Genomic DNA, 27,109 nt, shown 5'->3' with positions numbered 1-27,109 from the left:
ACCACTCTGTACCGTACATACAACGTACAGACACGCCGCCATCAGGAAGAGGAACCACCACGGCCCCATGCTTTCATCCAAACACTGAGAGCCTCCAATTGTTGCTGCCCCAGACCCAGAACCCAACCTGATCTCCGTTCCCCGTCCCGGCTTCCCTCAACTCACACAGGCTTCCTGCTTGATTGATTGATTGCTTGCTTGGTCGCTTGGTTGCTCGCTTGTCCTTCTCGCTCCCTCCTATCCTCATCCCCGTCTACTGCTGCTCCCGTCTCTGCGTCGCGTTGCGTTGCGCTGGCCCAGCTTTGAGAGAGACTACTGGACTGGACCGGACCGGAACTGGGACGTCTGGCTCTTCCTCCTCGTTGCCCATAGCTTTTCCATGGCCGCCACCTTCTCCTCGGATCTGGCCTGACCCTATTTTCGCTTCGTCTCTTGTTTTTTCATAAGCATTTGTACGTATGTACATATATATCAAGCATGGATCCTCCGGGGCAGCCTGACAACAAACGCCCCCGTCTCTCGAGCACCAACTCGTGGTCACCACCTGGCGGACCGCAACACCATCTACCACCACTCCACCCGCCGCCCTCGCACCCGTCGACGCCGCACCAACAACATCCTCTTCCGCCTCACCAGCAACACGCGCCGCCGCCTGCGCCATATAACCACCAGCAGCAGCCGCCCCCGTACCCTCCTCGCTCTGTCGAGCCTCATCACCCTCCTCACCCGGCGCCGCAACATCATCCCGACGACCGACGACACCATGAGCCAGAGTCTCCTTACACGCCCATGCAGGACCACTATCGACACCCGCCCTCACCTGCGCACCCACCTTACCCACCGTTCCCAAACCGAGACCCTGGCGGCGTGAAGAGGGAGCCGCACGACGAGAACCTCTCTCACCCAAGAAGGCCTCACTCGACAGGAGGCGGGCCACAGGACGGCCTCCCTCCTCCGCCGCACTCTGCGCCGCCGCACCCTTCCCACCAACCGTACCCCGACGACTCTCGACGACACATGAGCTACGATAACGGGCCACAGCAGATGCCCCCCACGCCGGGGGGCTACCGAAGCAGCTTTCCTCCTCCTCCCATGGCTCAACCGCCTCCACCACCGCAACATTATGAACAGCAACCGCAGTACCAACCGCAACCCCCTCCCGAGTCGATATACGCACAATTCTCTTCCACCGCCAAGCGCAAGGCAACAAGAGCCTCTCAGGTGCGACTGCGCGAGCCGCCCTTCAACTATATGAGTTTGCGCTGATTATGTGTTTTGTAGGCTTGTGACAGCTGTCGGCAGCTCAAGGCGAAATGTGACGAAACTAAGCCTTGCAAAAGTTGCAGAGAAAAGGGTGTCGAGTGTAAATATCGTGATCCTATTCCAAAGGCGTCAGTCGAGTTTGCCTCCCCTCCCTCAAATAATGTTTCTTGCTGATATTGGAAAACAGGATTGACAAGGGCCAAACCGACATTTTGGAAGCGATTTCTGAGATGAAGAGCGCGATGGAGGCCAAATTCGAGGCGCAGATTGCCGCCCAGCAAAGGTGGATGCAAAATATGGAGCAGAGGCTGAACATGCACAACATCAAGATGGAAGCCGAAGCACCGCCGCTTTCAGATGATTCTCCCGACAAGTCGCTTGTCAAGTCACCGTCGCCAGTTGCCGCGCCGCCTGTGGAAACGTACCCTCAACCCGACGAAGAGATGCACGAGCCGCAGCCCATGGCTGTTGGCGAGACGGACCTGGCCCACCAGATCCACGATACAGATATGGACAACGACGACGCGCCCGACAACCCTCCTGGACCACCTGTAGCGCCGGGTCCCCCTTCGATCCCGGTAAACCACACAACCAGAGCCGACACAATTTTGTTCTGGCCGGGCGTCAAGGAGATGACCCAGGGAATTCTGGAGAGGGAGAATGTCAAGTACCCGCAAGAGTACCCCATCGCCCAGGAAGAGAAGCGCGGTGTTCTGCGACTGTACGGGCGCGGAGAAGGAAGCGGACAAGACTCCAACCGCGGCGTTACAAGCATTGCAGCTTCGGAGGCCTTCGGCACAATGGATGTCATGGAAGACAACTTCTCCGAGACTGGAAACTCGCCCTCCCCGGGTGAGGCTTGGGGCCAAGTCGGAGGACTGAGCCCGCCAACGAGCATGGGATACATTAGCGGAACGCTTACACCCGATGGTGCACCTGACTTTTCTGAAGAAAAGGTCAAGGCATACATCAACAGCTTTGAGACTCATGTCCTCACCTTGCATCCAATCATTCTCCCCGGCGACCTGAGAGTCCTTGTCAAACGCTTCTTGGACAACATTGCGCAAACCGAGAAGAAGCCCAAGCCGACTGCACCTGGCGTCGCCAAGTTCGTTGCGCCGACGAGCAGCTACCCAGAAATGTCAAACAAGCGGAAGCGGTCTTCGCCAGCAGTAGATCAGCAGCAGGAAGAGACGATACAGCTTCCTAAGAAGCCGGGCAGGCCGCATAGGACCATTGAAAACGCCCTTGTGTTGGTCATTCTCGCCTTGGGCAAGATCTGCCTGCACCAGTCCAAGATTCCGGACCTCCCCCGGGACATGGTAGAACACAGCCAGAACTCTCCCATGAACAGGAACGGTTATCCATCTTCCCCCGGTGCGCAGGCTTCGCCTCCGTCATATTCCGCGCATTCGCATTCCTCAGGGTTACCATCGCCAAAGGAGCAGGCCAATAGTCTTCCCAGCAGACGGCCTTCACTACAGGGCAGCGGCGCCGGCAGCATGAAGTCCAACACGATGAAGCGCAACTACGACATTATTCCTGGTTTGGAATATTTCGCCTATGCCTCTGACATTATGGGCAACCACATGGCTGGCTGGACGATGAAGCACGCGCAGACTTTCATCTTTGCTGGTCTGTACCATGGTCAATTAGGTAGAGTATTGGAGAGTGACGCCATGTTCTTCAATGCCGCACGAGCTCTGAACATGATCATGCGCCGGTAAGTTGACCGAACACGGATACCAGATTGATGGAAACTAATACCCATGCAGTGACATGGACCGCTTCTCAAAGATGAGCCTCGAGAATCCCGTCGAGAAGAAGCGCGACAACATGGTCCTCATCGCATACTGGAGCTGCCTGCAACTCGAAAAGTAGGTCTCATGACACCAGATGGCTGGTCAATGCTAACAACTCTCAAGCGATATCATTGCGGAACTTGAACTTCCACGATCCAGAGGTCTCGACTACGAGCACATTATGCCGTGGCCTAATATGAAGCTCATAGAGAACGAGACATCTGTTAGAGTGCGAGACTCTTACATCGGACAGTTGTACCTGCGAAAGACGCTAAACACCATTCACAACTTGCTCTACGACCCCCAGGACATCCACGTTTCGATCAATGACAAGATGTCTAAAGTGCAGAACTTGGAGGAGCAGCTGAGAAGCATGCAGTGGGTATCAAAGGACTTCCACTTCAACGAGGACGATGAGCCAGCAAAGGAACTCATCGATGCGCGGTTGCGTGCCAAGTACTGGGGTGCTCGAGTCATCATCTACCGGCCCTTTGTCAGATTCGTATTGGAGGTTTCGGACAGGCTGAAGCAGCGCTCTGATGGCTCAGGCATGCTCAACAAGGAGACTGTGGGACACATTGGCGTCTTCACCCAACACGACGCGACTGCGTTCGTCGGGCAAGGCTCTCACGGAATCCGTCGGCACGATGAGCTTGACCCAGAGGTCAAGGCATACGCCGAAAGAGGTATCAAGGCCCTCATTCAGAGTACCCGGGCCTTCCACGGTGTCGACAGCAAGCGTCTTCTCGTCACCAACATCTTTGGCACAGCCCATGCGTAAGTTGTGACTTTCCCCCTAATGATTTGGGACAATACTAACGACCACAGGCAATGGGGCAACCTCTTGATCTTGGCAGCAGCCTTCAAGGACCCCTACTTGCACCATCTCGTATCTGCTGAAGAACTGAAGATGCTGTTCCGACGCACCATTAGCATGCTTGATATGCACGCCCAGTCATCTAGCTCGCTAACGATTGATATGCATATTCTTCAACACATCGAGAAGGAGCTCTTCACCGAAAACCCGAGGGTTGGCTCCAGCAGCTTCGGCAGCACCAACAGCCACACGGGGCCTACGATCCCCCCGCCTCCGCCACCCTCGTCCGCACCGCCGGCCCATCACCACCACCACCCGGGCCCCATGTCCATGGCATCCTTCATCGAACCTCACCACCGCAGCGCGAACAACTCTCCAAACCAGGGACACCGCTCGTTGAGCAACGGATCGGGCCACGGTCACCCGCAGAACCACGGACACGGCTACCACGGGCATCCCGGACACCCCGGACACCCTGGACACCCTATGCAGATGTAAAGAACGGGAAACCTCCCCACACGCAGCGACCTCTACCAAAGCGGAGAAACAGTACACGAAGAAGACTCCCCTGCGCGCGCTCGCGATTTTCAAATGACGACAGAAACACCGGGGACCGGGATGGAAATATTTTGGTATTATGGAAAGCTTTTACAAAAGGCAACAGACTAATTGGGAGGAATCAAAATCTTGGGCGGAACGAAATGCCAATGTGTGTGCGCGGGCCAGAGGAAAAAGGAGACGGGACAGACGCTTCCCACCCTCCGCTCTTGGTCATGAAATTCTTCATACCCCAAACAACAAACATCCATGAACCGGCGTTTTGCGAATTCGAAATTCATTTTTCAACTTCATTTCTCGTACCTACTTGGAGATCACCTTGACCCCTGGAAACCCCCGGAAACCGGAAAAAACACTTTTTGTTATAAAGGAACCGCTATACGATTACGCAGTACAAAAAATATAACCCTCGAATTTATCACCTTTCACGGTATTTTGACCGGATCTCCCTTGGTTCTGTGACAGCTTATATTGCCTCCGTATACGCATTGGCGAGATGGTGCTCTACCGGACCGAAAGTCTTTCATCAATTACGGCCGACGTGTCAGCGACGCAATATATACACCTACGCTCGAACCTGGACGACGAAGCCGACGGATAAGGGAGGAAGGAAAGGGGATGGATGCGGAGGGGCAGCATTCTGGAGTGGTAGGCCGGCGGTTAAAGGGGGTGATGGGGCCAAGCAGGAGAGAGGAGGGGGCAACGGGGAGAGGAGAAGATGGGATTTGGACAAGTGCTTTTGTTCTTTTACTGCCACTCTCTGTCGTTATCAGACGGCGCTGGACCTCCGCAGGGTCGTTTTTGAAATCGGTTCGGTGGACAAAAGGGAGGGGGGCAAAGGAAAGGAGGAGGGTGGATTAAGGGGCGAGCAGGCAGGTGGAGGAAGGATTTTGCATATAAAAGACAAGACTCGTAGCCGAGTTCTTTGGTTCGCGCCCTCTTGTTGTTTATCTTTTTTTTTCTTGTCCTTTTTCTCTCTCTGCTTCTGGTTGGTTGTTGAAACAACACACCTCCCTCCAAACAAAGCATTGCGTTTGCGTATTTGTTTTTTGGTACTACGTTTTTTTGGGCAGCATTTGCAAAAACCTTTTTTCTATATATAGTTATCCTATTTCCATGGGGACTTTTTTTCATATTTTTCATCGTCCGTGTTGCTGTCGAGGTCGTGGCCGTCGTGGTTTGTCCCCCCCCTCCCCCTCATTCTCGGAGAACTGGATTCACCTAAATGTTGGTTCTGCTTTTTCGGTTCTGGTTGTTATGGCGGGGTCTGGAAGTTGGTGGTTTCATCTGGAAAGGTTTGAGGGCGGGAAGTGCAGTTTTGTCTATGAATTGATGGCTCGTTCTATTTCCAGGGTGAGATTATTATTAGTTTTTTGTTCTCAGTGGAGGAGATACCAACCGAGGAGATTGAGAGAGAAAGAGGCGTGGCGGGAAGTGCTTCTTCTTTCTCTTTTGAATTATGTTTTTGTTCCTTAGTATATTAGTACTATCATGAAAACTATTGCCCTGGAACTTGGTTTCTCCTCTTGATACGGGTGAATATGGTGATGAATGATTTAACATGGTTATTTACGCGCTTCCGTGGCAGAGTATCTACAGATTGATCCAGATAGAACAGCGGTTCGACTCGTGGCCCCAGGTCAGGGAGCTTGGAGAAACAGAGCAGCCTTTCGCCAGTCACCTCCAAACTCCTAGGGAACATTGATCCGTGGGAGAAGGAGGGCGGGGTTGTTTGCAATGTCCGTCCGTCACGTCCGTTCGCGACGTTCCAAGAAGGACAAAAAAAAGAATCATGAGAACTGAGCGATGGCGAGGTCTGCAACCTCTTCATATATCGACACAGTCCAATGCCATCGAACCCCCCCCGGGAAACCGAATGAGCGCAAACCCCACACCGACACCCACGCAATCCGCAGGCGTGGTACTCCGTATAGTAGCAGTAGTAGTAGTAATAGTACCCTTATATAAAAACTAACGTGACAAGTAACCGTCCCCGTCACACCACACTCAGCTAATTAAAGAATACATGTACTTTATACAGTCAATCAATCACATATCTAAGTACTTTATTATTAAAAAAAGTTAATTCTTTTTAAGTTATAAATATAAGAATATAGTTTTAATAAAATAGTATAGTACTTACTTAGTACTTAAATTAAAATACTTTTTTAAGCTTATTATAAAAAAAGATAATTATATTATTAATTGCTTATTATCGAGGTCTATAAGTAGTACTATAACTTTAATTACTATAGTTTTAATTATAATAATTTTATTTATAATAAGTAAAAAGTCTAATTATAAATCCTTTAAAAGCCTCTTTTTAAGAGTTATAAGAGCTTCTAAATTAAGTTAAAATACTTATTAAAATATTAATAATTAAATTAACCTTATAATAATAACTTTAATAAAAAACTTAATAAATAATATTAAAAGCCTCGTTAATATTAAGTACGATTTATAAAATATAATAACGTAATTATAAAATATTATTAATATATTTTATATTAAAAAAGATATTATTAATATTAATAAAATAAATAAAGCCGTATTAATATAGTACTTTAACTTTTTTTTATAGCTCGAGGATAATTATTTTAAATAGTATTAAAATTTATTAAAAAGCTCTTTTAAGTATTTTAATATATTTATTATTATTTTTATAATAATAAGACTCTTAGTACTTATATATAAAAATAAGTTATTTATTTTTAAATAATAATATTAGCTTATTAATAAGTTATTAAAATTATAATTCTAGCGATTTTTTAATAAGGGAGAGGGTAGAATAAAAAAAAGAATAAGTAATTTATAAAAAGGGTTAAGGTTAAATAGTGCGGAATTTAAGGATAGGGTAGCGTCTATATGTACTGCGGTAATCCTTTAGTAATGCAAAACGATAGAGTTAAACAGTGAATCAATCACATATCCGTTACTCTCTGGGACGACGAAAAAGAATTACAGATACGTCAGATTTGCTTTCGCCTCACCTGTTTCAGGGCAAAGACGTGGGGACAATGACAAGCCGTAAATACTAAATGTAGGGTAAACCAACAACAGGCCAGCACCCAGCACCCAGCACCCAGGCCCCCCTCCGCCTCCCCGGTCTCGGGTATCCTGATCGCTGACGGAATGGTTTACTTATGTATGCCGTATATCGCGCCTCTTTGCATTGCGGCCGAAGATTTTACGTCCGAAAGGCAGCCCAGGCGCAACACACGCGCACACGCGCACACGTGCAGGACAGGGACCACGAAAAGAGACATCTGCATTAGTAGAGAAATTGAACCCCTTCGCCTTACTACCCAACTTGCCAAAACTTTTGCCGCGCCGCCTTACTACACCTCAGTGAGACTCATGTTTCCTGTCACCGTGACCGCAAGTTGTGAATGCCGTCCGTCCGTCCAAGTAAGGAAATTCCCTCCCCGTACCTGGGCTACTTGGGATCATAACTTCTATCACCTATAACATTACAACTCTCGAACAAACCCCCTTCCCCCTTCCCCCTTGCACTTTGCGCTTTGCCCCCCCCCCCCCCCCCCCCCTCCCCCCCTTCGCCTCCACCCCCTCCCCCACGTACGCGCACCCCCCCCACTGCTATGTGGTCATATAACATTTCACACCCTTCACCCCATCCCACTCCCTCTCCCCCCCCCCCCCCCCCCCCCCCTCCCCCCTCGCTCCTGCCCCCCCCCCCCCCCCCCCCCCTGGTGTAGGTTGTAACCTAGCACACATAGGTATCCGTAAAACCGGTGTGAGAGCAATTCGAACAAAAAATGTGATCGATTTTAGGAACGAGACTTGGCGGGTTGGGAATCGGGATTGCATCAGTCATCAATCACTTTTTTTTCTCTCTCTTTCGCACACTAGGCTTTTCAGTTTCCCTGTCAAACGGACGGACGGTTTGCGACTTTGACACTTTGACAGCTACTTAACCCCCTTTTCTTCATTTTACATTGTACTTCAACTAGGTTCACCAAAACGACGGCAAAATATCCCCAACGAGGTAGGTAGTGATAGTAGGAACCCGGAACGGCAGAGCAGGGGATACGCGCACACGGCTTGCCAAGCTAAATTATACTACCTTTTAGTACCTTATGCCTTTGAGTAAAAGGTAAGTTAAAAGGGCAAAAGCATATTCAGCAATTCCCGAGGCCGCCATATGCTGGGCCTGGGTTTGGGTTGAGGAGAGAGAGGGAGAGTGTGATCGGGCCTGGCTGGCGTAGCATTCCCGCCCTCTCCCGCACTTTTCACACGATTAACGACCTAGAACACTCCAAAGCCGCCCCAACAGATCCAAGGAACCGGTGGATGGGGGATGGGGGGATGTGTTTGTGGCGGTCTGCTGGGTGTCACCGAGTCCTGTCATCTGCTGCGTGGCGGCGGCGTCGTCGTCGTGTTCTACAGCTCAAAGTGCCAGATCAACGTTTCGACACAACGTCAAAAAACCTGAAATAAGGGATCGAGGCCTGGTGCCTGCTACCCGTAGGGGGGGCGGACGCCGCGGGACTGACGGACCGGGACCCAGTGCCATGGGATCAGTTCTCTTGAGCCGTGTGGCTCCCCCCTTCTGCCTTCTCCCAGGGGCATGGGTACGGGAGCGGTAGTAGAGCACATCCCAGGTTGATATGATAAGTGCGGTTGTTGGCAATAGTACTCGGTAGTAAGTGACGGGGAGGGGGGAAGAGGGTCCTTGCACCTTCACTTGGGTTACCGGGAGAAAAGGTGCGCCCTTTCTTCTGCACGGTCGGACGGGATGGACGGACACGGCGATGGGGGACGTAGGGTATGTGGCTGACGGGGGAGGAAGGCTGGACAAGGCGAGGCCGGCGGCGGCGGCGCGGGCGGTTTGACACGCAGGTGGGACGCGGGGCGTGGGAAAGAGGTGGTGGTCGCGATGGCCGTGATGGTCGTCTTTGAACGCACACACGGCGCGCCAAGGGGTTTAGGACGAGGGCAGCGGGAGAGAACCAGAACCAGAACCAGAACCAGAACCAAAGGTACGGGGAGGGGAGGGCTGCGGGTACGGGATGAGGCGGTAAGGCAACGGGAAGACCATACTCTGTTTGGGAGGTTGTGCCGGGTTAGGGGTTTATGAAATGTGATTTTTGGTGGTTTTGGCTTGGGCACCTGGGTCAGTCAACATTACTTGGAGACTTGGAGTTGGAGGTGCTAAGATTGGATTTGGGGTGGTTGCGTTGCAATTCTTGGGCGATTTTGAGATTCCCGGCCTTCTGCGGTCATCGTAGGATATGGGGAAAACGGCAAAAATGTGATGGGAAAGTGACGGGAACAAGCATAGGGAATACAACCTGGCAAAGGGGGGGCGTGTGAGCAAGGCAGAGAGGTTGACGACAAGGGTAGCTTTGCGGGTTTGGGTGAGAAGGTGGTGAGAGCCTCGAGTTTTTTGGAGACCAAAACTGATGATTGGGCTCTGCAGAGAAGCTCTTTCGTCGTTCTGGCTGACGTTGTCACTCACAAGTCACTCGACCTCAAAGGTACTTTGGGACGGCACGGACTGAGAGACTGATCGAGAGGGAGTAAGAGCAGGGCGGCGTCAGCGGCAGAGAGAGGGTGAGGTGATGCAAGGACATGAAAGAAGGTCGCAGCGCATGTGCTGCTGCTGCGTTGTGCTGCGCAGCCATCTCGTTTGAGTGATTCTATCAGGAATGAGAAGTGACGAAAGGAGAGGGGGAGCGTGGAGGGGGGCGTCGACCAAGTATTATGTAGACTCTACAAAGTAACGCATAGAAAGTCTGGAAATGGGGGCGGGAAGAGCAGAACATGCCAGATATAGGTAATCCATTGCCGGTATGAGACCTGTACAGGAAGAAGAAGAAAAAGTAAAGAAATAGAAGCTAGACAGAGTTACCCAAAGTTACGTTACTAAGGTAGTGTAAAAGGAGGTGCTAGACTCGCTTTCGACTTCAACTATCGTAAAACCCTGGATAGCATTCCAAGAGACTTGTTGAAGTGTGTGTGTGTGTGAGAGTGAAGTGTGTACACGAATAGAGGTGCCTAGCCAGCAGCGCGACGCTGACAGGGATGCGTTTGCTGGTGCTAACGCGCAGTATTCTCTGGAAATCTGATAGCTCGCCTCGATTGCCGATTAGTGAACTGCGCTAGGACGGCATTAAAGCGCCATTATGGAATCCCCTCCTGGTGATGGTAAAATTGAGATGAGAAAGCGTGAAAGTACGCGTTAAGAAAGGAAAAAAAAAAAGGGGTTTCGCTCTAGTTTGGTCTTGGGGGTATTGACTCGTCACCACCCCCCTCCGTCTGAATCCGCGGCGGTTTGACCGCTCTGGGATATGGAGATGGTAAGAGATATGGTGAGATGTACGGATAGATTGAGTCGCTCATGTGAGATACTGCAGTCGCAACTTGTTATGGACGCGGATATGTTTTGACGAAAGACCCTGGCATTTTGATCTCCAAATGATTATTGGTCCCCTCCCCGCCCCACGCCTTGTGAACGCATCAGTGATCACCCAACCTCGTGGTCTAACGGTCAGACTGGGTTGGTGAGATTTATTCCGGGGAAATATTATCCATAATGTGCTGTGGCCACCGACACGGTCCCGAATGCGACCAAGGCCTGCCCCCAAGACTGGGGAAAATAAAGAGGTTTTGCAAAGGAAAGAAAAAAAGCAAATAAAGGAAAAGGAATGTCTTGGGAAGAAGTTGTATGAGATGGCGGCGGAGGCTGGAGCTTGTTGGCAGAAAAGCTCAACGAAGGAGGGGTGTGCGAGTTGTGTAAGCTCCTGGTTGGTGGATAACACCCCCAGATGGAGAGAGCTTAGAGAGCTTCAGAGCCAAAGAGAGTGAGATTCTGAGAGATGCCTGAACATCATAGGGGAGAGAGAGACACACAGAGGGTGGGGACCTTTGGTTCATTCTCGTGTAACCAAACCTCTTGTCTCGGAGCTACAGCGTGGCACGCGGTGTATTTTTGCTTTTTCCTTTACCTGCGTCCTATGCCCTGCCTGCGTGTGCGGCGTGTTGCCTGCCGCGTAGCATCGGCCGCCGGGTCGAAGACAAGTGAAGGCCAAGGGGTGTGCGAGGAGTGACAGTCTATATCCCATAGCGTGGTAGTGGACGAAAAGTAGTGCGAATAGTGGTCGGCGATTCAAATTATTGACGACTCAGTGAGCAGAAAAAACCAGAAGACAGCTCCCCGAGAGATAGCTTTGGTCCTTGGATAGGTCCTATGTCCCTGCTCGTCGGTAGCCGGTTTGGGAACCAGTGGATACGGGACAGCAGTATCCGTAAGACGGCAGACATTGGACAAGGCGGGCAAAATTGGCCAAGCAGCGTGTTGAAAATAGCGATGGGTGTAGGTATCCATACGAAAATGACGAGACGCATGTACTCCGTAAGCGACGACGATTCGGCGGTCGACGCGAAGCGAGGATGATCGGCCGGGTCATGTGCAACCATCGAGTCTCGACCGACCACGACGTGCCGCTGAAGTGATTTTCCAGGATTTTTTGCATGCCGACTCCTTTCGGCGCGCCGCACGCGCTTGAGGCGGACGACGAATCATGGCTGGATCGTACAGTACTCTTGGAAGGCTGGACCTCTATCCCGTATCCGTTCTCATGGAAAGATCCGCAGGCAACAAGGCTCAAAGACGGATTCTTCGAGGCGATTCGACGCTCGCGGGCGGACGGCGTGTGCGGAGTGTACGGAGTGTGCGAAGTACGCGCAATAAGAGCGAGATGGTGATGCCTGATATGCGATGTGATGTCTGGCTCGCCTCGCCGGACATGCTTCCAAAGTTTTGCCGCGGGCTTCATGGTGGTCAACATCTCGCCGTGATGGCACCGTCCACCATGGTGTTTTAGTTGCCCCAAGTCAACCATGGATGAGTATGTCTCGGTTCCGATGCTGGAAAAGCATGACCAACAGAAATGCGCGTAGTTGTTGAGGTTGAAACCACATCCAAATGAAAAGAAGTGAGGTGCAGTTGCAGTACCTAGGATCTTCTCAGCTCAGCGCCCCAGCGCCCCCTAGTGCCGCCCGGAAGGCATGGACTCCAAGGAGGGACGTTCCCTGTGGACATGGAAGGAGCCGCTGTCAGGTAGAGAAAATCCCCCGACCACGTCCTGCTATCCGTACGCCGTACTGGGAGTCTGGGGCCTTACCGGAGGGTTACACAACACAGTCAGCCAAGGCAGGACGAAATAATGCCGATGGTGTGCGAGCTGGGAGCTGGAGGTGTGCAGGGTGAGCTCTGTGGGAGCTCCAGGGATGGCCCGGGTAACTTAAAGAGGCAATGCGGTGCTGCCGCTGGTCGTACCTTGGTACTCCGTAGCTTAGGTAATCATCGGATGGCGGGGCTTTGTTTCGGCCGGGCTCTGGTGCCTTCCTGACGGACAAGGTGCCCCACCTCCGCCTCCGTCCCGACCGTCAGTTGTTCAACGCCGGATAATCTGTAACGTCACTCCTTAGAGCCTCCGCGCCGGACTCCCGTCGTGCTTCTTCTGGCCTACAAACACATTGCGTACCTCAAAGCTCGTCACCGGCCGCATAGAAGACCCGATCCAGCATCAAACACAACCACCTACGATGACTCCTTGACCCGTCTCTCATCCGCCTCTCATCTCACTACACCACCGAGACGCCTAAACCCTTCATTCCAACCTCACTCCCACCACAATCTCCCCCATCTACAACAATGTCATCCATCCCCCAAACCCTCTGGTCCGCCCAGATCCCCCTCCACATAATCCACCCCTCAGCCCCAAACACCCCGCTCGTCACCTCCCTGCCGCGCTTCTCCTACCTAGCCCTCCTCGTCCCCCGCTGCTCCGCCTTCTTCCGCCACCCCGTCTCCGCCTTCCACCACGAGGACCTCCTCCTCCGCAACCTACCCCTCGGCCTCCTCGTCGACCTCTACCAGCCGACGTTACCGTGGCGCCTGACCGTCAGCGATGGCGATAGCTGGGATATCGGCGACACCTTTCTCAACTGCGTCAAAGAGGTGAGTAGAGTTACGAAAGAGACATGTCTTGTCTCTTTCTCCAACCTCTTTTCAGTGTCTTTCATCAACCTCTTTCATTGTCTCTGTTTCTCGAACCCCCGCCCCCTTCCCGTCATGTCTTCACTATCGCTCCCTTGTCTCATCCTATACATTGAGAATCAAATTTACCCATCTTCTCGGCTACATGCCCATTCCACGCTACCTGAACATATGTCTCTCATCCCAAAGCTATTTTTATTTTATTTTATTTTTTGCTTTTCCACAACGCCACGAGACAAACACATCATCACCTGCCCCTCCATCTTTCCACTTTCCACATTCTCCTCCGTCATCACCTCACACTGGAACACACACCCACATCGAACAAAGAACGCTCCAGACCTTCTTATCCAAATCCCAGTTCTTAACCTTGCCTCACCTGACTCAAAAATGCCCCTAATACACTCTAATTTACCCCCCCAAAAACAGGCAGATTTCGTCCGCTACGGCAACGCAAAACGCATAATGTCCCTCTCCAAAGCAGACACCTCGTCCCTCTGGAACGCAGTCCAAGACAACGACTACGCCTCCTTTGCAAAAATAAACGCCCTCCTCCTCAACGCCCCCACCCCCCTCCGCAACGTGCCCCTGCGCGTCTACATCCCGTCCTCGCCCCCGCCCGGGACCGGCAGCAACACCGTCACCAACACGGATACCACATCACCACCACCAACACCAGCACAAGCAGGAGACACCCCCGGAGCAGGCGCCTTCAAAGTCCTCCAAACCCTCGTCCCCCCCGTCATCCCCGGCACCCGCACCCGCCAGACCCTAGGCCGCGCGCTGCAGGCCCACCTGCCCAGCTTATTCCCCTCCAGCCGGGACCCCGTCCTCGCCAACGTCGTGCTGCACGGCTCGCCCGTGCCGTTTTCGGCGCCGTTGGAGGATTTGATGCGCGAGGCGGCGTATCCGGACGGTTGGCTTTGTTTGGCTGTCGTGTTGCTGTGAGGAGAAACGAGTTAGAGGGAGGGGGTTTGGGGGGGGGGGGGGGGGGGGGGGGGGGGGGGGGGGGGGGGGGGGGGGGGGGGGGGGGGGGGGGGGGGGGGGGGGGGTGGGGGGGGGGGGGGGGGTGGGGGGGGGGGGGGGGGGGGGGGGGGGGGGGGGGGGGGGGGGGGGGGGGGGGGGGGGGGGCGGTTAGGGATATGGGAGATGGTTGTGTGGAGGGTCTATGGATAGCACGTAGCATGGAGGGCGTCCTAAGGATTAGGCTGGGGTATTGGAGTTCATTGGAGTTCGCAATTAAATGCAGCATTTTCCGCGTCACAGGTTATGAGGGTTGGTTTCCCGATACATGTTTGCTATAAACCCTCGTGTTTCCTAATTTTCCCATGATAGTGCTTGATATACGAGTCGTTGGGGAATATTAGCAGCCGGCAGAGGAATGCTCACTCCGTTCTGAGATCTTATCCTTCTTTGTTAAATATAGTAGTGGTAATCAAGAGAGCTATTCTATAAACATTCTCGTAGACCAGGTTTGCGATAAGGTCACAGTATAGAACAAACCGAGCCGGCCGGAAGCACGAAACATCAAAAATCAAATCTACTCAGCCGTCTACCTTACCTTACATATGGCGGTCCAAACCCACCCTGGTCAAATTCCGACCGGCCAGCACCAGGCAACAAGCCATTCAAATCAGCAAACAACGCCTGCGTATGCGTGTCATAATACATATCATCGCGACTGAAATCAGCCTCCCCAAAATCCTGGCCCGTAAACTGCACAGCCACATCCGGCGGCACGGGCGTAGGCTGGATCATCGCCGTCGTCTCCTCCTGTGAACTTTGGTGCTGCTGCAGCAGCTGCGGCGGCGTCTGTGTCTGCATCCGCTGCTGTTGTGCCGGATCGTCTTCCCGCCTGGAAGAGGAAACCCCATTGGCTGGGGAGGCACGACTTGCTTCATCGGACTCTGTGCGCGGCGGCGTCGTGGAGATGTTGGCATCGTGGATCTGTCGGAGACCGCGACGCGCCATCCATGCCTCGTAAATCCTTTCCTGGAGCTGGTTGAATGCAACGCGGTCGTACATGGCGGCCCTCCTTTCGTCGTTTGCGAAGTCAGGATCTCGCGAGGCTAGGTAATCCAGCATCATATCCGTCCCAATACTGGTCTGGAACTCTCGTAAGCTGCAGAGGTCCTCCGACAGCACTCCATCGATATACGGCGACGACGGCCGCGGCTTTGAAGGGAATACAATATCCCAGATAGTGAACCATTGCTCTTCCGGGCTGTGGCTTGGGTTCGCGCGCTTTGAGACCTGTCGCATTCGACCCTGGGAGAGGCCCTCGTGGCTGGGAATGTACCCCTCGCTAACTACCTCACAGCGCCGTGCACGCGCGTGCTGGTCTCGCGTCTCCTCGTCCTGAAAGGCGGCGCCGCAGCAGGGGCAAGTGATGGGCGCGGCGTGGAACCGATAGAGGTGGCTTTTGACATACTTTATCTGGCTGAGAACTTTCTTATAGCATTGGCGGTGGTTATCGGGGTCATTCTTCCAAAAGGGGCACGCAAACATCAACTTCGATGGGTTCGCTGGGACTTTTGGCTTCTTGAATCCCGGTATCACGTTCGAGTCCCCGCCGTCTGAGGCGTCCTGGTCGGGTAGGTCGTCGGAGTGCGAGCGTTTCCTCGACGAACGACCGGAGTCGGGCGTGTTGGTGTTGACGCGTTGGCCCGAGGCTCGTCGACCTTGTCCACCCCTTTCGCGGACGTTCCATTCTTGGTAGTGTTGGAAGATGTTGCCGACAATGACGTCCATGTGCGATGCTAATGGATCATCCCGATTCAGTTGACACGGCTCCATGGGGGAGTCCGGGACTGAGAAGACGCTCGACTCGATGGATGATTCATCTCCACTATCGTTGGCAGAGTCGGACTGCTCCTCGACGGCAAGGAAGGATGGCCGAGGTGTCAGGTTTGCGTGCCAGTTGAGAGGGAGGTTGGGCGGTCCGGAGACAGGTCGCGTCAATTTAAGTGAGGTGGGCTGAAGGGGTCGTTCAAGCTGTGCGCGAGGTTCAATTGAAGTGTCGAGATGTAGGCTCGGCCTAGCGGCGCGTGGGTCTGTCAAGGTGACGGGGTGGCCATCTGCGTCCTCAAAAAGGGATAAGCGATTCATAGCCCTCCGAGTGAGGTCATCTCCAAACGTAGAACTTCTCCGGATGGATGGTGATCCGATGAGCGAACGCTGTTGTTGTGGAGCATTATCCTCGGGAACAGGCGGAATGTCCGTTGAAGTGATGCTGGGTGCCCTCTTGGCCCTAGGCGCTCTCATGACCCTGATACTCGATGTTGGGGGTCGTGGGCTACCAACTGGGTCGCGCAGAGCCGCGGTTCCCTTCATTCGTCGCAGGCCTTTGACGGAAACGGAGAGATCACTGCCATATATATGCGTCTCTGCGTCCAGACTTTCCCTGCTGATCGCCACTCTTTCGCCTTGCTTCGATAGTGCCTCGCATATTTTCGTCTTCTGCGTTGGAAGTCTGATCTTTTCCGGTGCAGCAGTCGGATCATCAGGTGAATGAGTAACGACAACGGCGCTATGTCTACGTAGATGCCTCTTGCGTCGTCGCGGCACACCCAAGGTCCCGTCGCTGTCCGACTGAGGTGATGGGCATCGGCGTATGAGGATGTTGGACCCAGGTCGCTGATAGATCTTGACGTCTCTGGTCCTCACGTCCTGATACTCAGAAGAGTCTCCGCTCCCGTCACGACTTCGTCGCCGCGTATCCGACCCATAGCCGGAATCACCCGAGATCCTCTTGCAGTGTCTCTCCTCTGTCGAACCCGGCCGCTCTTCCAAGCTGTCAACTGACGGGCTTCCCCTCTGGTGTTTCCTCGGGTTATGTGGCTGTGGTTGTTGTGGTTTGACACGATATGCCAGGCTAGGCATGTTTTCCGATTCAAAGGACGAGTGACGCCGGTCTCCAGATTGCAGCGGAGTGTCGAAGGTCCAAGAAAGCGGACGCTCAAAGGAGACTGCACAAGGTGAAGGCATCTCGGAAACTTCGGTGTTGTGGTTGACGATGGATGCGCGGCGGGATGAGCGATTCATGTGGAGGAATTGATATGCAAGGTCTCTGGAGGCCTCATCGACCCTTGCTGATGCGACAGCAGATGGCCTCGATGATGCAACACCATCGTGTACTTGTGTTGCATCAAGCCTGGTCATACGGCTGCTTGCAATTGTCTTATGTCCCATGCTGCCCAGAAAGGAAATGTCAAAAATTGCAAGTACCGATGGGAAATCCGCAATTGCGAAGCAGAAAATGTGGAAAAAAGGCGTCAGAAACAACGAGAAGAATGAGAGAGGGAGAAAGGAGGGGGAGAGCAGGCTCTGAAATGCCCTCGAACTAAAGCCACAGCGACAATTCGAAAGGGCGCATTTGCGCTGTTGTTTAAGTATGCAGGCTGTGCCATGCCAGGGGGGGTCGACGATCCGCACCAAAATCTAGGCAATCGTATGCAGGTGTAGCCAATGATGACGATCATGGTGACCGAAAATATCCTTTCGCTCCTTTGGACACGACTCAAAGATGGTAGTCTGCGAGACTGAAGGATTGCGCAGCGTCGCGCAGATGATGCGCGAGGTGTTCTTTCCCCTTCCCCACGATTTATCAACTGAGATTCATGAGAGATCTGGAAAGCCTCACTGAGGCCAACCGTAGGCTAAACAGCGCATCCGTGCCTTTGCGATTTCCTCAATTGAGCAGAACTTGCTGCTGGCCAACCGCGCAGGTCGACGGTTGAAATGGCATCCTCAGGTTCCCTATATGTATTGAAGCTGTTCCGTGCTGCGATCTGAGGCATCTCGTAGATACTATCGCGAACATTCATCCTCGTACAACTGTAGTCGTGCATTGCAACCTGCAAGAAATCAATCAAATTAAACACCAATAACCTCTTACCCCTTTTCTTCCCCACGATGTCTCAACGATCCGCACCGTCGGGTACCGTCACCTCGAATGGCGGGTAAGCTTTTGCCTCTTTGCCTCTCTGGTCCTGATCAGTGTGGCCGCAGGATTATGAATGCTGACGGTTGTGTGGATTGGTGTGTGTGTAGGGCCGGTGCCTATTACACGGCGCCAGCGCCTCAGATGGATAGGTATCTTCGAAGCCCGATGGAGCTGCCCGAGAGACTCGTCTCCATTGGGAACGGCACCTCGTCAACGCGGACGGGTTCGAGCAGTCGCCAGCAGACGCAACGCTCCTTGAAGGCGTGGGAAGCGGGATGGACGCAAACTGGCCAATCGTCGTGAACGGGACCCCCTAGCTTGCATGACGTTGGAAGACCAGGGCTGTCAGGCACGATGTCAGCAATTCGCGAGACGTAGATAAGGAACCAACAGGACTAGCCGAATGAGCGAAGACGGGTGGAAGTGTTCGGAGGATATGAAGCGCTGTTGAAGGCACTATTGCAGTCGTGTGAGCGCGAGACGAGAAAGGCTTGGAGACGCAATAGATGTACAGATGAGACATGAAACAAGAAGAGTAGGAAAGAAAAAAGAGAGAGGCAGAGAAGAGACAGAGAAGAGACAGAGATAGCTGTCAAAGGAAGCTGTCTAGATTTAGACGCCGAGGGGAGCATGGTGGGGTTGGTGGGGTTGCTATGTACGATAATGGCATCGACAGCTTCTCACTGTAGTTGATAGATGCATATATCCACTTCACTATCTGTAATACCTCTTTTCTAAGTCCCCCGGCATTTCGGCCGTTCCTTGCGCGAAGCTCCCACTTATAAACCGGCCAGCCCTCGCCGGGACACACCACTTTCCAGGCCCCTCGGGTATTTTGTTCCTCTAACTGTGTATATAACCTGTTGTTCAGTCTGTAAGCTCCCCCTGAGCCCCTGAGCTCATGCCCCCTCTCACTTTCCATTTCTAACATACCATAGGCACTCCTCATTCTCTCTCACCCACACTCTCTCTCCGGATCGAGGGGTCAAAGTCATGTCTTCCCTAGCAGAAGCAACCGCAATCTTCTGGGCCCTCGTAGGCCCCTGGATGTTCCTCCTAAACGCCTTCTCCTACCTCCCCCCCACCATCCTCCGCCTCTTCCGCGAAGGCGACTACGCAGCCCTTACGACCCCGTCCCGCGTCCAAGACGCCTGGTTCTCCGCCTTTTGGGCCTGGCTCGGCCCCAACATCCGCGTGGGCAGGTCGGACATGATGGTCGCCCTCCTTGAGGGCCGCGTCACGGACGGCAAGGTCGTAGAGGAGCCCGTCCACCCGCCCGTCAGCGGTGTCGTGCTGGAGATCGGGCCCGGGTCCGGGATGTGGGTGGACATCTTCGCCAAGGGCCGCGACGGCGACGAGAAGAAGAAGGCTGCCGACGCAGCGGCTGGTATGGCGCGCGGCGGCGTCAGGAGGCGCGTCGCGGAGGGCGTGACGCGAGTCTACGGCATCGAGCCCAATACCGAGGCGCACCCCGCACTAAGGAAGAATGTCCAGGCCGCCGGGCTCGAGGGCACCTACGAGATCGTCCCCACCGGCATCGAGTCTCTCTCCGACCCCACGGCGTGGAACGGCAAGATTGAAAAGGGAAGCGTCGACTGCATTGTTTCCATTCTCTGCCTCTGCAGCATCCCCGAGCCCGAGAAGAACATTGCCGAGCTCTACTCCTATCTCAAGAAAGGGGGCAGGTGGTATTTGTACGAACATGTCGAGGTGATGCAGAGCCGCCCCATCCGCCTCTATCAGCGTAAGTCAACCACAAGGAGCGCGACTGAACGGGTCGATATCGATGCTAATTATGTTAGGTATCGTCAATCTGGTTTGGCCGCGGGCTTTGAACGGCTGCCAGCTGTGCCGCAACACTGGTAACAACCTGAGATCTGCAGGGCCATGGACAAATATTGACATTCGCCAACCCCATGATGAGACATGGTTTCAAGTAGTACCACACATTTTCGGAACTTTTACCAAGTGATTCATCGAACAGGCAAGGCGACCAGGCGTTGGCCCAGCCATCCGATTACTAGTCTACGATCCGATGTGTCAACCTATAGTGCTATAATGTTTGCTGCCGGTCGGAATATTGGTCGTGTCACAATTGCATTTGAGGTGCATTCATTCATGTTGGGCGTAAGCGATGCTCTTATCAATTGACTTAGGTAGCTAGCTATACTGCTCATCCCCAGTCACCATTCGCGTGTAGTCCTTCAACCGGTCGCTCGTGATCAATGTACCCTGGATCACAGAGACTTCCGCCAACCGATGCAACATTGTGGTTTGTGCAGTGCGTGCACTAATCGCTCTCTTGTCCATTGATCGCATCGTCAAACTCCAGCAAACCCTTGGATACCCTTCACATCAAGTTACTGTGGTCTAGCTCGAAGCACCGGATGCATCAAAACGGGTAATGATGTCTCCAAGTGTTCGAAGTAGATTGTGTTCGTCCGACGGGGAGAGACGGAAGTAAATGGATAGACCAGCTCGGAGCAGTCTCCAAGTGCCGTCAAGGCCGAGCGTTTCCAAGTCGGTTTTGACAGCGTCAATCAGATCCTCCAGTTTTGAAGGCGTGGCGACGAAGATGTCGTAGATATCCTCAGCTCCTTCTGTCAGGGTCTGGACATCAGCTGGGGTGATTCTGGCAAGGTAATACTGGAATGCATTGGTAAGTTCCTGTAGGTCCGCATTGCCCTTCAATATTGAATCAACGATTCTCATAACTGAGGGAATGTGATCGCACAAGGGGCTGCAGAGCTCCTCGCAGATGAACTCCAGAGTAGCTGAACGGAGGGCATTGTCGACAACACTAAGACTGCCTTGACTGTCTGAATGCCCTATGCGAGCGGGAGCGCCGTGGCTGGTCTCGGGAGATTTTGGCAAGGCTGGGCGACTGTAGTCCTCAAGACCATGGCCGGTGAAGAAAGCTGTGGCTAGCCTTGAGACGTCGGCAATGACTTCCATGGAAGATAAGACGACCTCCATGACAGGAGGGATGAAGGGACACGTGGGCGGATACCTCGTGCAGACGTGTTCCAGGGCGTTTTGAATTGCTTGGACGGTCTTTGGTGGCGTTATTGCGGAGATATCGGAATGTTGACACCGACCAAGGAGATTACACCAGATGAAGCCGATGGCATCGTTGAATGCGTTGTCTGAATGAATTGTCTTTGGATTCAAAGTCCACGGCAGATAGGGGCATCTGATCGACTCGGGGTGATCTCGACACCATCTCAAATACTGGTGCCAAGCAGGGAGGAAAGGCTTGCCTCCTGTGCACCGGCTTCCGTCGTATACCGGAGTGGGAGAGGGCGAGGGCGAGCTGGAGAGGCCGTATTTGGGACTCAAACGCCATGGACAGAAGGTAGCTTTGTGACACTCAGGATCCGTAGTGTGATGAGAGCACCAAGCGCACTGGGCTTTCACCTTTGCCAAGCATACGGTTCTCAACAGAGAGGTACACGGCGTCATTTCAGGGCGTACCGATGTATTGGAGTAATCGACGGCTGGTGGTTGGCGAATGGTCAGGTCAAATTTGGTCTTAGGAGATTCGGCAGAGCAACGGAGGTTGCTGACTGTATCGTCGAAGACACAATCATTCCCTTGGCTGTCTTGGACGACTTTGGTAGCATGATTGTAGCAGAAGCCATTGGCTAGATGCCCGTCGACAGATTCATCGACCAGAGATACATCATACTCGCCGAAATGAGAGTCGAAAGTACCAAGGGTGAAACAAAGACGACCATCGTTCTTCTGATCGACGTCGGTGCCTTGAAGGTTGATGCTGGAGATGCCTCGGGGAATAGCCTGATTCAGTGGTACAGAAGGAGACACTGCGGTGACGAGTGAAGCTGAGCCAAGCAACAGCGGAGACGTAGCGATAGTGGTGAACTTCATGATGAATATTGGTGATGATGGGGAGTCCAAGAAAAGAACGATAGAATGAATGGGTGTTGATTGGATTGAACTTGGGATGGATGGTAGGCGTGGGTGATGTTGTCTGGGAGTGAGACGACGTGGGAAGAATCGAAGTCTGGTTTACCAAAAGTCTCCGAGTACATCAACAGTCTGTTTTGCGGCAGCTACATTTTGGAAAGAAGTTTCCGCTGCGAATTGAGTGTCACTTCCTCAAACAAAAGTTTTGGCGAAGAAGGGAAGGCATAGTTAAAGATTCGGTTTTCCAGGAAAGGGGCCGAGCTGACTCTCCTGCCAAGTCTGTAAGAATGGGAACTTGTCTTGTAGAAAGTAAGAAGGAGCCTTGCGTAACTCACCAAAGTAATCTCAGGCACTTGATGTCCATACGTTGGATCGATTGATCTTGGAGGAAATGGAAGATGGTATCAATGGCCTTGGAAAAAATAAAAAAAAAACACCGCTCGTACCAGTGACCGCCAGGATACTCTTCCGAGTATCGTCAATTTTAGAGTTCTAGATTGTATCTACGATCATCTCTACTTTTCTCTCCTCAATAGTGAATGCCAACTAGAATACGTATGAGATGATGATGACTTGAACACAAGGAAGTTTGCTGGTCTCGGCACTTCAGCCTGGTCAACTACCATTACTAGGCGTCTCAAGATCACCTTAGGCCAAGGAGAAACTTCCCTGAGTTGTCATCCAGTTCCATTCTGACTGGAAGCCATGACCAAAAACAAAAAGGCCTCGCTAGACCCCGTTCGAAGAACCACAGAGATTCGATGAAACATGGAGTGCTTTCCTAAGAGTGGCGTTAAGCGGTATAGTTCATGCAGCTACCTGGGTTACCAAAGGCTTGGCGCCAACTTTTGTTGCCTCCTCGTTGAGAGCATCAATCTCAGCCTGTACCAAGGGTATGCCTGTCTTTTCCCGTTCCTGCTGTTGCAACTGCTCAATCTCACCCGGAAAGTATATCCTGTCTACTCCTGCCGCCTTGTCTGACCCAACAACACGCTGGTACAAATAGTCCATCCTTTCACGGAAGTCGTCCAGACTCATAAAGAGGTCTGGCTTGATGGCGACTAGGAAGTGGCCGACGTCCGCTGGTTTTGAAGGGTCGTACGGGTTAGTGACGTGACCAGCGAAAGCAGAGCCAGAAAAGACACCAGAGAACACATCCATCATGATTGCTAATGCCGAACCCTTGGGGCCACCCATCGGCAGCATGACACCTCCCAATGCTGCGGTGGGATCATCCGTAGGACGTCCCTCAGCATCTAGCGCCCAGTCAAGAGGAATCTTTTCGCCGCGTCTCTTGGCCTTGTAAATCTTGCCCCTGGCCGCGACTGACGGGGCCATGTCCAGGATGAAAGGCTTGTCCTTCCCCGGCGCACCACAAGCAATCGGTGAAACACCCATGAGCTTGCTCTGCCCGCCCCACGCCGGCAGCGCAGGACTCGAGTTGGTGAACACCAAACTCATCATGTCCGCATCAAGAGCCTGCTGCACCACCCACGCACTCATGCCAAAGTGGTTGGAATGCGACACACTTGCCATGCCGATGCCGAAAGTCTTGGCAGACTCGATGGCAGCTGCCATCCCCATCTCTGCCGCAACGAAGCCGAAGCCGTTTTTGCCGTCGACGTGCGCCACAACCGGTGTGACTTGCTTCAGCTCGGGCTGGGCTGTGGCGTTGAGCACACCCTGGCGGACACGCTCCATGTAGGAAGGAATGCGGTTCATGCCGTGAGTGTCGACACCGCGAAGGTCGGCAGCGACGAGGCACCGGGCGACTATCTTTGAGTTTTCTTCGGGAACGCCATTGCCTTTGAGGATGTCTTCAACCAGACGACGGGCCTCCGAAGCGGCCACTGGTATCTTTTGGGACTCGTCAGCCATCTTGCTGAATGGCTATGCGGAGTTTGAGGCGCAGAATTGCGGAAGGTGTGCCGTGCAAGGTTGGGAGATGATGTGGAGTATTGCACGGCAATATCTGTCGTATCAATGGCTACAGGATTGATTGGATATGGGGTACGATTTTCGAACCTAGCATGGCCTCTCATGATATACTAAGGCAAGTAAATGGCGTCGCGAGGAAGAGAGCAGTGAAGCACACGCATCCGGACGGAATTCAGCCGATAGTGCGGGCAAACCCCGGCACAGCAAATTAACAAAGGGTCTGACGCCACGGGGTTTCCCCGCACGGCCTGGGGCCACTACTGTCAACCAACTTCATCCTCTGTTCCACCTCGGAGAATTTCCGCCTCGTTCCCTTCAACCTACCCAAACACCACATCGCTCTCCTAATGTTATGACGGAAACCAGCCAAGCACTGGCCGCCCCGAAAAACGCAATATGCCCGAAGATACCAGCTCCCGGCTGACACCCCGTCAGGCCCGCAGAACCGCGCGATTGAGGCTCGCTTGCTCTCGGTGCCAGCGGCGGAAGATCCGTGTAAGTGGACCTCCGAACCTCAATTGAAGATGGCATGGTACTGAGTGGGTGTCTGATAGTGCGACGGGCAATTGCCTGCGTGCAACAATTGCAAGAAGGCCGGAGTTGCTTGCACTGACGGCGAGAGTGTCCGTCTTCGGGATCTTCCCAGAGCGTATGGCTGTTCTCAAAGTTCCCACCTTCGCACATGTTTCTGACATTCAGCTAGTCAAATTTCGAACTTGATCGAGAGAGTCAAGTGGCTCGAGAGCATTGTAAGGGAAAGGTGCCCCGAAGTCGACCTAAGTCAAGGCCCGTCTGGGGATTTTGACATGGAACTTGACGGTGATGAAACCTTTGCAAGGGACTCAACAATCAGAGTCAACAGTGCATCGCCCGAGGATAGTCTGAACCTCACAGGGAGTCAGCCTCCACAAGCACAGCCGCTTCAACCTTCAGAGCCAGTGCAAGCCACTCAGGCTATCCGTTCAGGACCTCGTTTGGTCGATCCCATTGCCAGCAGTACGCTATCACACGAGATTGGCATGGTGTCATTGGGCAGTAGCCAAGACCCGAAGTATATCGGGCCGTCGAGCGGATACTTCCTCGCCCGACTGATGTTGACTTCGAACCGGCAGGATGACCAATCTTGGCCAATCAAAACCGGAGTATCGAATCCGTCCATACCAACTGCTCTCGTTGAGGCGATGCATGGCCCAATGTCACTGCCAAGCAGACATCATGCGAAGCAGCTAGCAGATAACTACTTTGACGTTATCAACTGCCAGTTCCCCGTTTTGCATCAGCCTAGCTTCATGGCTTTGATGGATCAAATGTACGAGAACAGGATCGATGTGGAATCTGCTCCCACAGCTGCCTTCCAAGTATTTATGGTCCTCGCTTTGGGGTCCACGGTGCTCTCTCGTCGAGTGAGGGCACGTCTTCCCGGAGAGTCATATTGCCTATCTGCGATGCAGAGTTTCGATCGAATCAGCATCGACAGCTCGATTCCTGGACTGCAATGTCTTCTTTTGCTCACGATATTCACAATGCACAGTTCCAATATGCGTCTCAACGTATGGTACCTGAACTATCAGTGCATCGCTGCTGTCCTTGACTTGGGCTTGCAGCGTGACATCAACACTAACGCAGGTATCTCCCTTCTTGAACAGGAAATGAGGACTAGGATATTCTGGGTGGTTTTCACTTTGGATAGGATGATCGCGACTATGATGGGTCGCCCGATTGGACTGCGAGACGAGGCATGCGATCTTCGGGTATGTCCGCCCCAGTATATGGTCCTTCAGCCAACCCATCCTAACAGTCTCTTAGCTTCCACAGCATATAGAAGATGCTTCCTTGCAAGGATCACTCCAGCCACCTGCCAATCAACCCCCGGGTCACATGGCCTTCTCGATACATCTGTTCCGTCTAGCCAAACTTAACTCGGAGTTCAAATACGTTGCGAACAGCATTGTCCGAGACACACCGCGTTACGCCTACCCGGCGGTTATTGACATAAATGAGTGGCAGCAAGGAATGTTGGAACAGCTAGACGAGTGGTACAGCCAAATCCCCAACACACCCGACTCCGACTACATCCGCACCATCTGTCAGATCCGATGCTACGGTCTGCGGATGCTCGTTCTCCGGCCTAGCCCCGCCATCCCGAATCCATCGCCCGAGATCCTCAAGAAGTGCTTTAAAGCCGCTCTTGAGGTCATCCGTCTTTTTGATCAGCTGTACAAGAAGAACTTACTCATACATACGTGGAATACTTGTCACTCAGCAGTCCTCAGCATTATCACTATGCTTTACTGTCTGAAGATGGTGCCCGAGATAGCAAAGCAGACGGCTTTGGATGCCCTCATGTCTGACTTCAGCGCCGGGTTAGGAGTCTTGGCTGCAACGGGCGAGCACTGGTCCGGAGCAAAACGTTGCCGCGATATCTTGGATGACATGATCCGGGCAACCATCCGATGGGTCAAAGACATTTCCAGTCAGACCTTCGATGTAGAACCCCCTGCTCAACGTCGATCTCTGCGACTAGATCCCGCGCACTCGCATACAATAAGCTCATACAACGAGGGTGCCAGCCTTGTTGGGGCGGAACCCCACAGACTGAACTTCTCAGAAGGCTTTGCCCAACCACTGCCATTGAGCTCTGCGACTGAAAGTGGCTCAGAAAGCTTCCTGCATCAAGATCCATTCGAATCGTTTCTCGCCAATACTGCGTTTGGTGACCCAATGCACACCGGCGACAACGCGAATCTGGATAGCATCATGCGAGGCCTGTTTGATGACTTTATACCAACTTATCCGAGCTTCACCTGATATCCAGTCCTGTTCATGAGCATGTA

The 27,109-nt window shown here is 53.0% G+C and overlaps 9 protein-coding genes across 9 annotated transcripts; 5 read left to right on the top strand and 4 right to left on the bottom strand.

Moving 5' to 3' along the window:
• Nucleotides 1–477: 477 nt before the first annotated feature.
• Nucleotides 478–4,380, top strand: CABS01_06139 (uncharacterized protein; the record flags this gene model as incomplete). Its single annotated transcript, XM_060539506.1, has 6 exons — nucleotides 478–1,221; nucleotides 1,282–1,391; nucleotides 1,451–2,986; nucleotides 3,039–3,140; nucleotides 3,189–3,842; nucleotides 3,894–4,380. 6 exons carry the CDS (start codon nucleotides 478–480, stop codon nucleotides 4,378–4,380), a joined length of 3,633 nt encoding a protein of 1,210 aa, XP_060404901.1.
• A 7,268-nt stretch (nucleotides 4,381–11,648) lies between these two features.
• CABS01_06138 (uncharacterized protein) lies at nucleotides 11,649–12,305 on the bottom strand (the record flags this gene model as incomplete). Its single annotated transcript, XM_060539505.1, has 1 exon — nucleotides 11,649–12,305. The coding sequence occupies one exon, from the start codon at nucleotides 12,303–12,305 to the stop codon at nucleotides 11,649–11,651; it is 657 nt and encodes a 218-aa protein (XP_060404900.1).
• An 815-nt stretch (nucleotides 12,306–13,120) lies between these two features.
• On the top strand, nucleotides 13,121–14,413 carry CABS01_06137 (autophagy protein Apg5; the record flags this gene model as incomplete). Its single annotated transcript, XM_060539504.1, has 2 exons — nucleotides 13,121–13,426; nucleotides 13,895–14,413. The coding sequence occupies 2 exons, from the start codon at nucleotides 13,121–13,123 to the stop codon at nucleotides 14,411–14,413; spliced, it is 825 nt and encodes a 274-aa protein (XP_060404899.1).
• Nucleotides 14,414–15,022: 609 nt separating this feature from the next.
• CABS01_06136 (uncharacterized protein) lies at nucleotides 15,023–17,656 on the bottom strand (the record flags this gene model as incomplete). Its single annotated transcript, XM_060539503.1, has 1 exon — nucleotides 15,023–17,656. One exon carries the CDS (start codon nucleotides 17,654–17,656, stop codon nucleotides 15,023–15,025), a length of 2,634 nt encoding a protein of 877 aa, XP_060404898.1.
• Nucleotides 17,657–18,379: 723 nt separating this feature from the next.
• Nucleotides 18,380–18,713, top strand: CABS01_06135 (uncharacterized protein; the record flags this gene model as incomplete). Its single annotated transcript, XM_060539502.1, has 2 exons — nucleotides 18,380–18,426; nucleotides 18,518–18,713. 2 exons carry the CDS (start codon nucleotides 18,380–18,382, stop codon nucleotides 18,711–18,713), a joined length of 243 nt encoding a protein of 80 aa, XP_060404897.1.
• Nucleotides 18,714–19,403: 690 nt separating this feature from the next.
• CABS01_06134 (methyltransferase domain-containing protein) lies at nucleotides 19,404–20,382 on the top strand (the record flags this gene model as incomplete). The annotated part of the gene is made up of 2 exons (XM_060539501.1): nucleotides 19,404–20,154; nucleotides 20,213–20,382. 2 exons carry the CDS (start codon nucleotides 19,404–19,406, stop codon nucleotides 20,380–20,382), a joined length of 921 nt encoding a protein of 306 aa, XP_060404896.1.
• A 398-nt stretch (nucleotides 20,383–20,780) lies between these two features.
• CABS01_06133 (uncharacterized protein) lies at nucleotides 20,781–22,298 on the bottom strand (the record flags this gene model as incomplete). The annotated part of the gene is made up of 1 exon (XM_060539500.1): nucleotides 20,781–22,298. The coding sequence occupies one exon, from the start codon at nucleotides 22,296–22,298 to the stop codon at nucleotides 20,781–20,783; it is 1,518 nt and encodes a 505-aa protein (XP_060404895.1).
• Nucleotides 22,299–23,144: 846 nt separating this feature from the next.
• CABS01_06132 (malate/L-lactate dehydrogenase) lies at nucleotides 23,145–24,215 on the bottom strand (the record flags this gene model as incomplete). The annotated part of the gene is made up of 1 exon (XM_060539499.1): nucleotides 23,145–24,215. One exon carries the CDS (start codon nucleotides 24,213–24,215, stop codon nucleotides 23,145–23,147), a length of 1,071 nt encoding a protein of 356 aa, XP_060404894.1.
• Nucleotides 24,216–24,671: 456 nt separating this feature from the next.
• On the top strand, nucleotides 24,672–27,083 carry CABS01_06131 (uncharacterized protein; the record flags this gene model as incomplete). Its single annotated transcript, XM_060539498.1, has 4 exons — nucleotides 24,672–24,770; nucleotides 24,830–24,924; nucleotides 24,979–26,026; nucleotides 26,082–27,083. The coding sequence occupies 4 exons, from the start codon at nucleotides 24,672–24,674 to the stop codon at nucleotides 27,081–27,083; spliced, it is 2,244 nt and encodes a 747-aa protein (XP_060404893.1).
• Nucleotides 27,084–27,109: the final 26 nt, after the last annotated feature.

Source organism: Colletotrichum abscissum, assembly GCF_030869225.1.
Source record: "Colletotrichum abscissum strain IMI 504890 chromosome Unknown Scaffold_12.1, whole genome shotgun sequence".
NCBI lineage: Eukaryota > Fungi > Ascomycota > Sordariomycetes > Glomerellales > Glomerellaceae > Colletotrichum > Colletotrichum abscissum.
The sequence above is the reverse complement of the archived record's forward strand: the minus strand, read 5'-3'. Positions and strand labels throughout refer to the sequence as shown.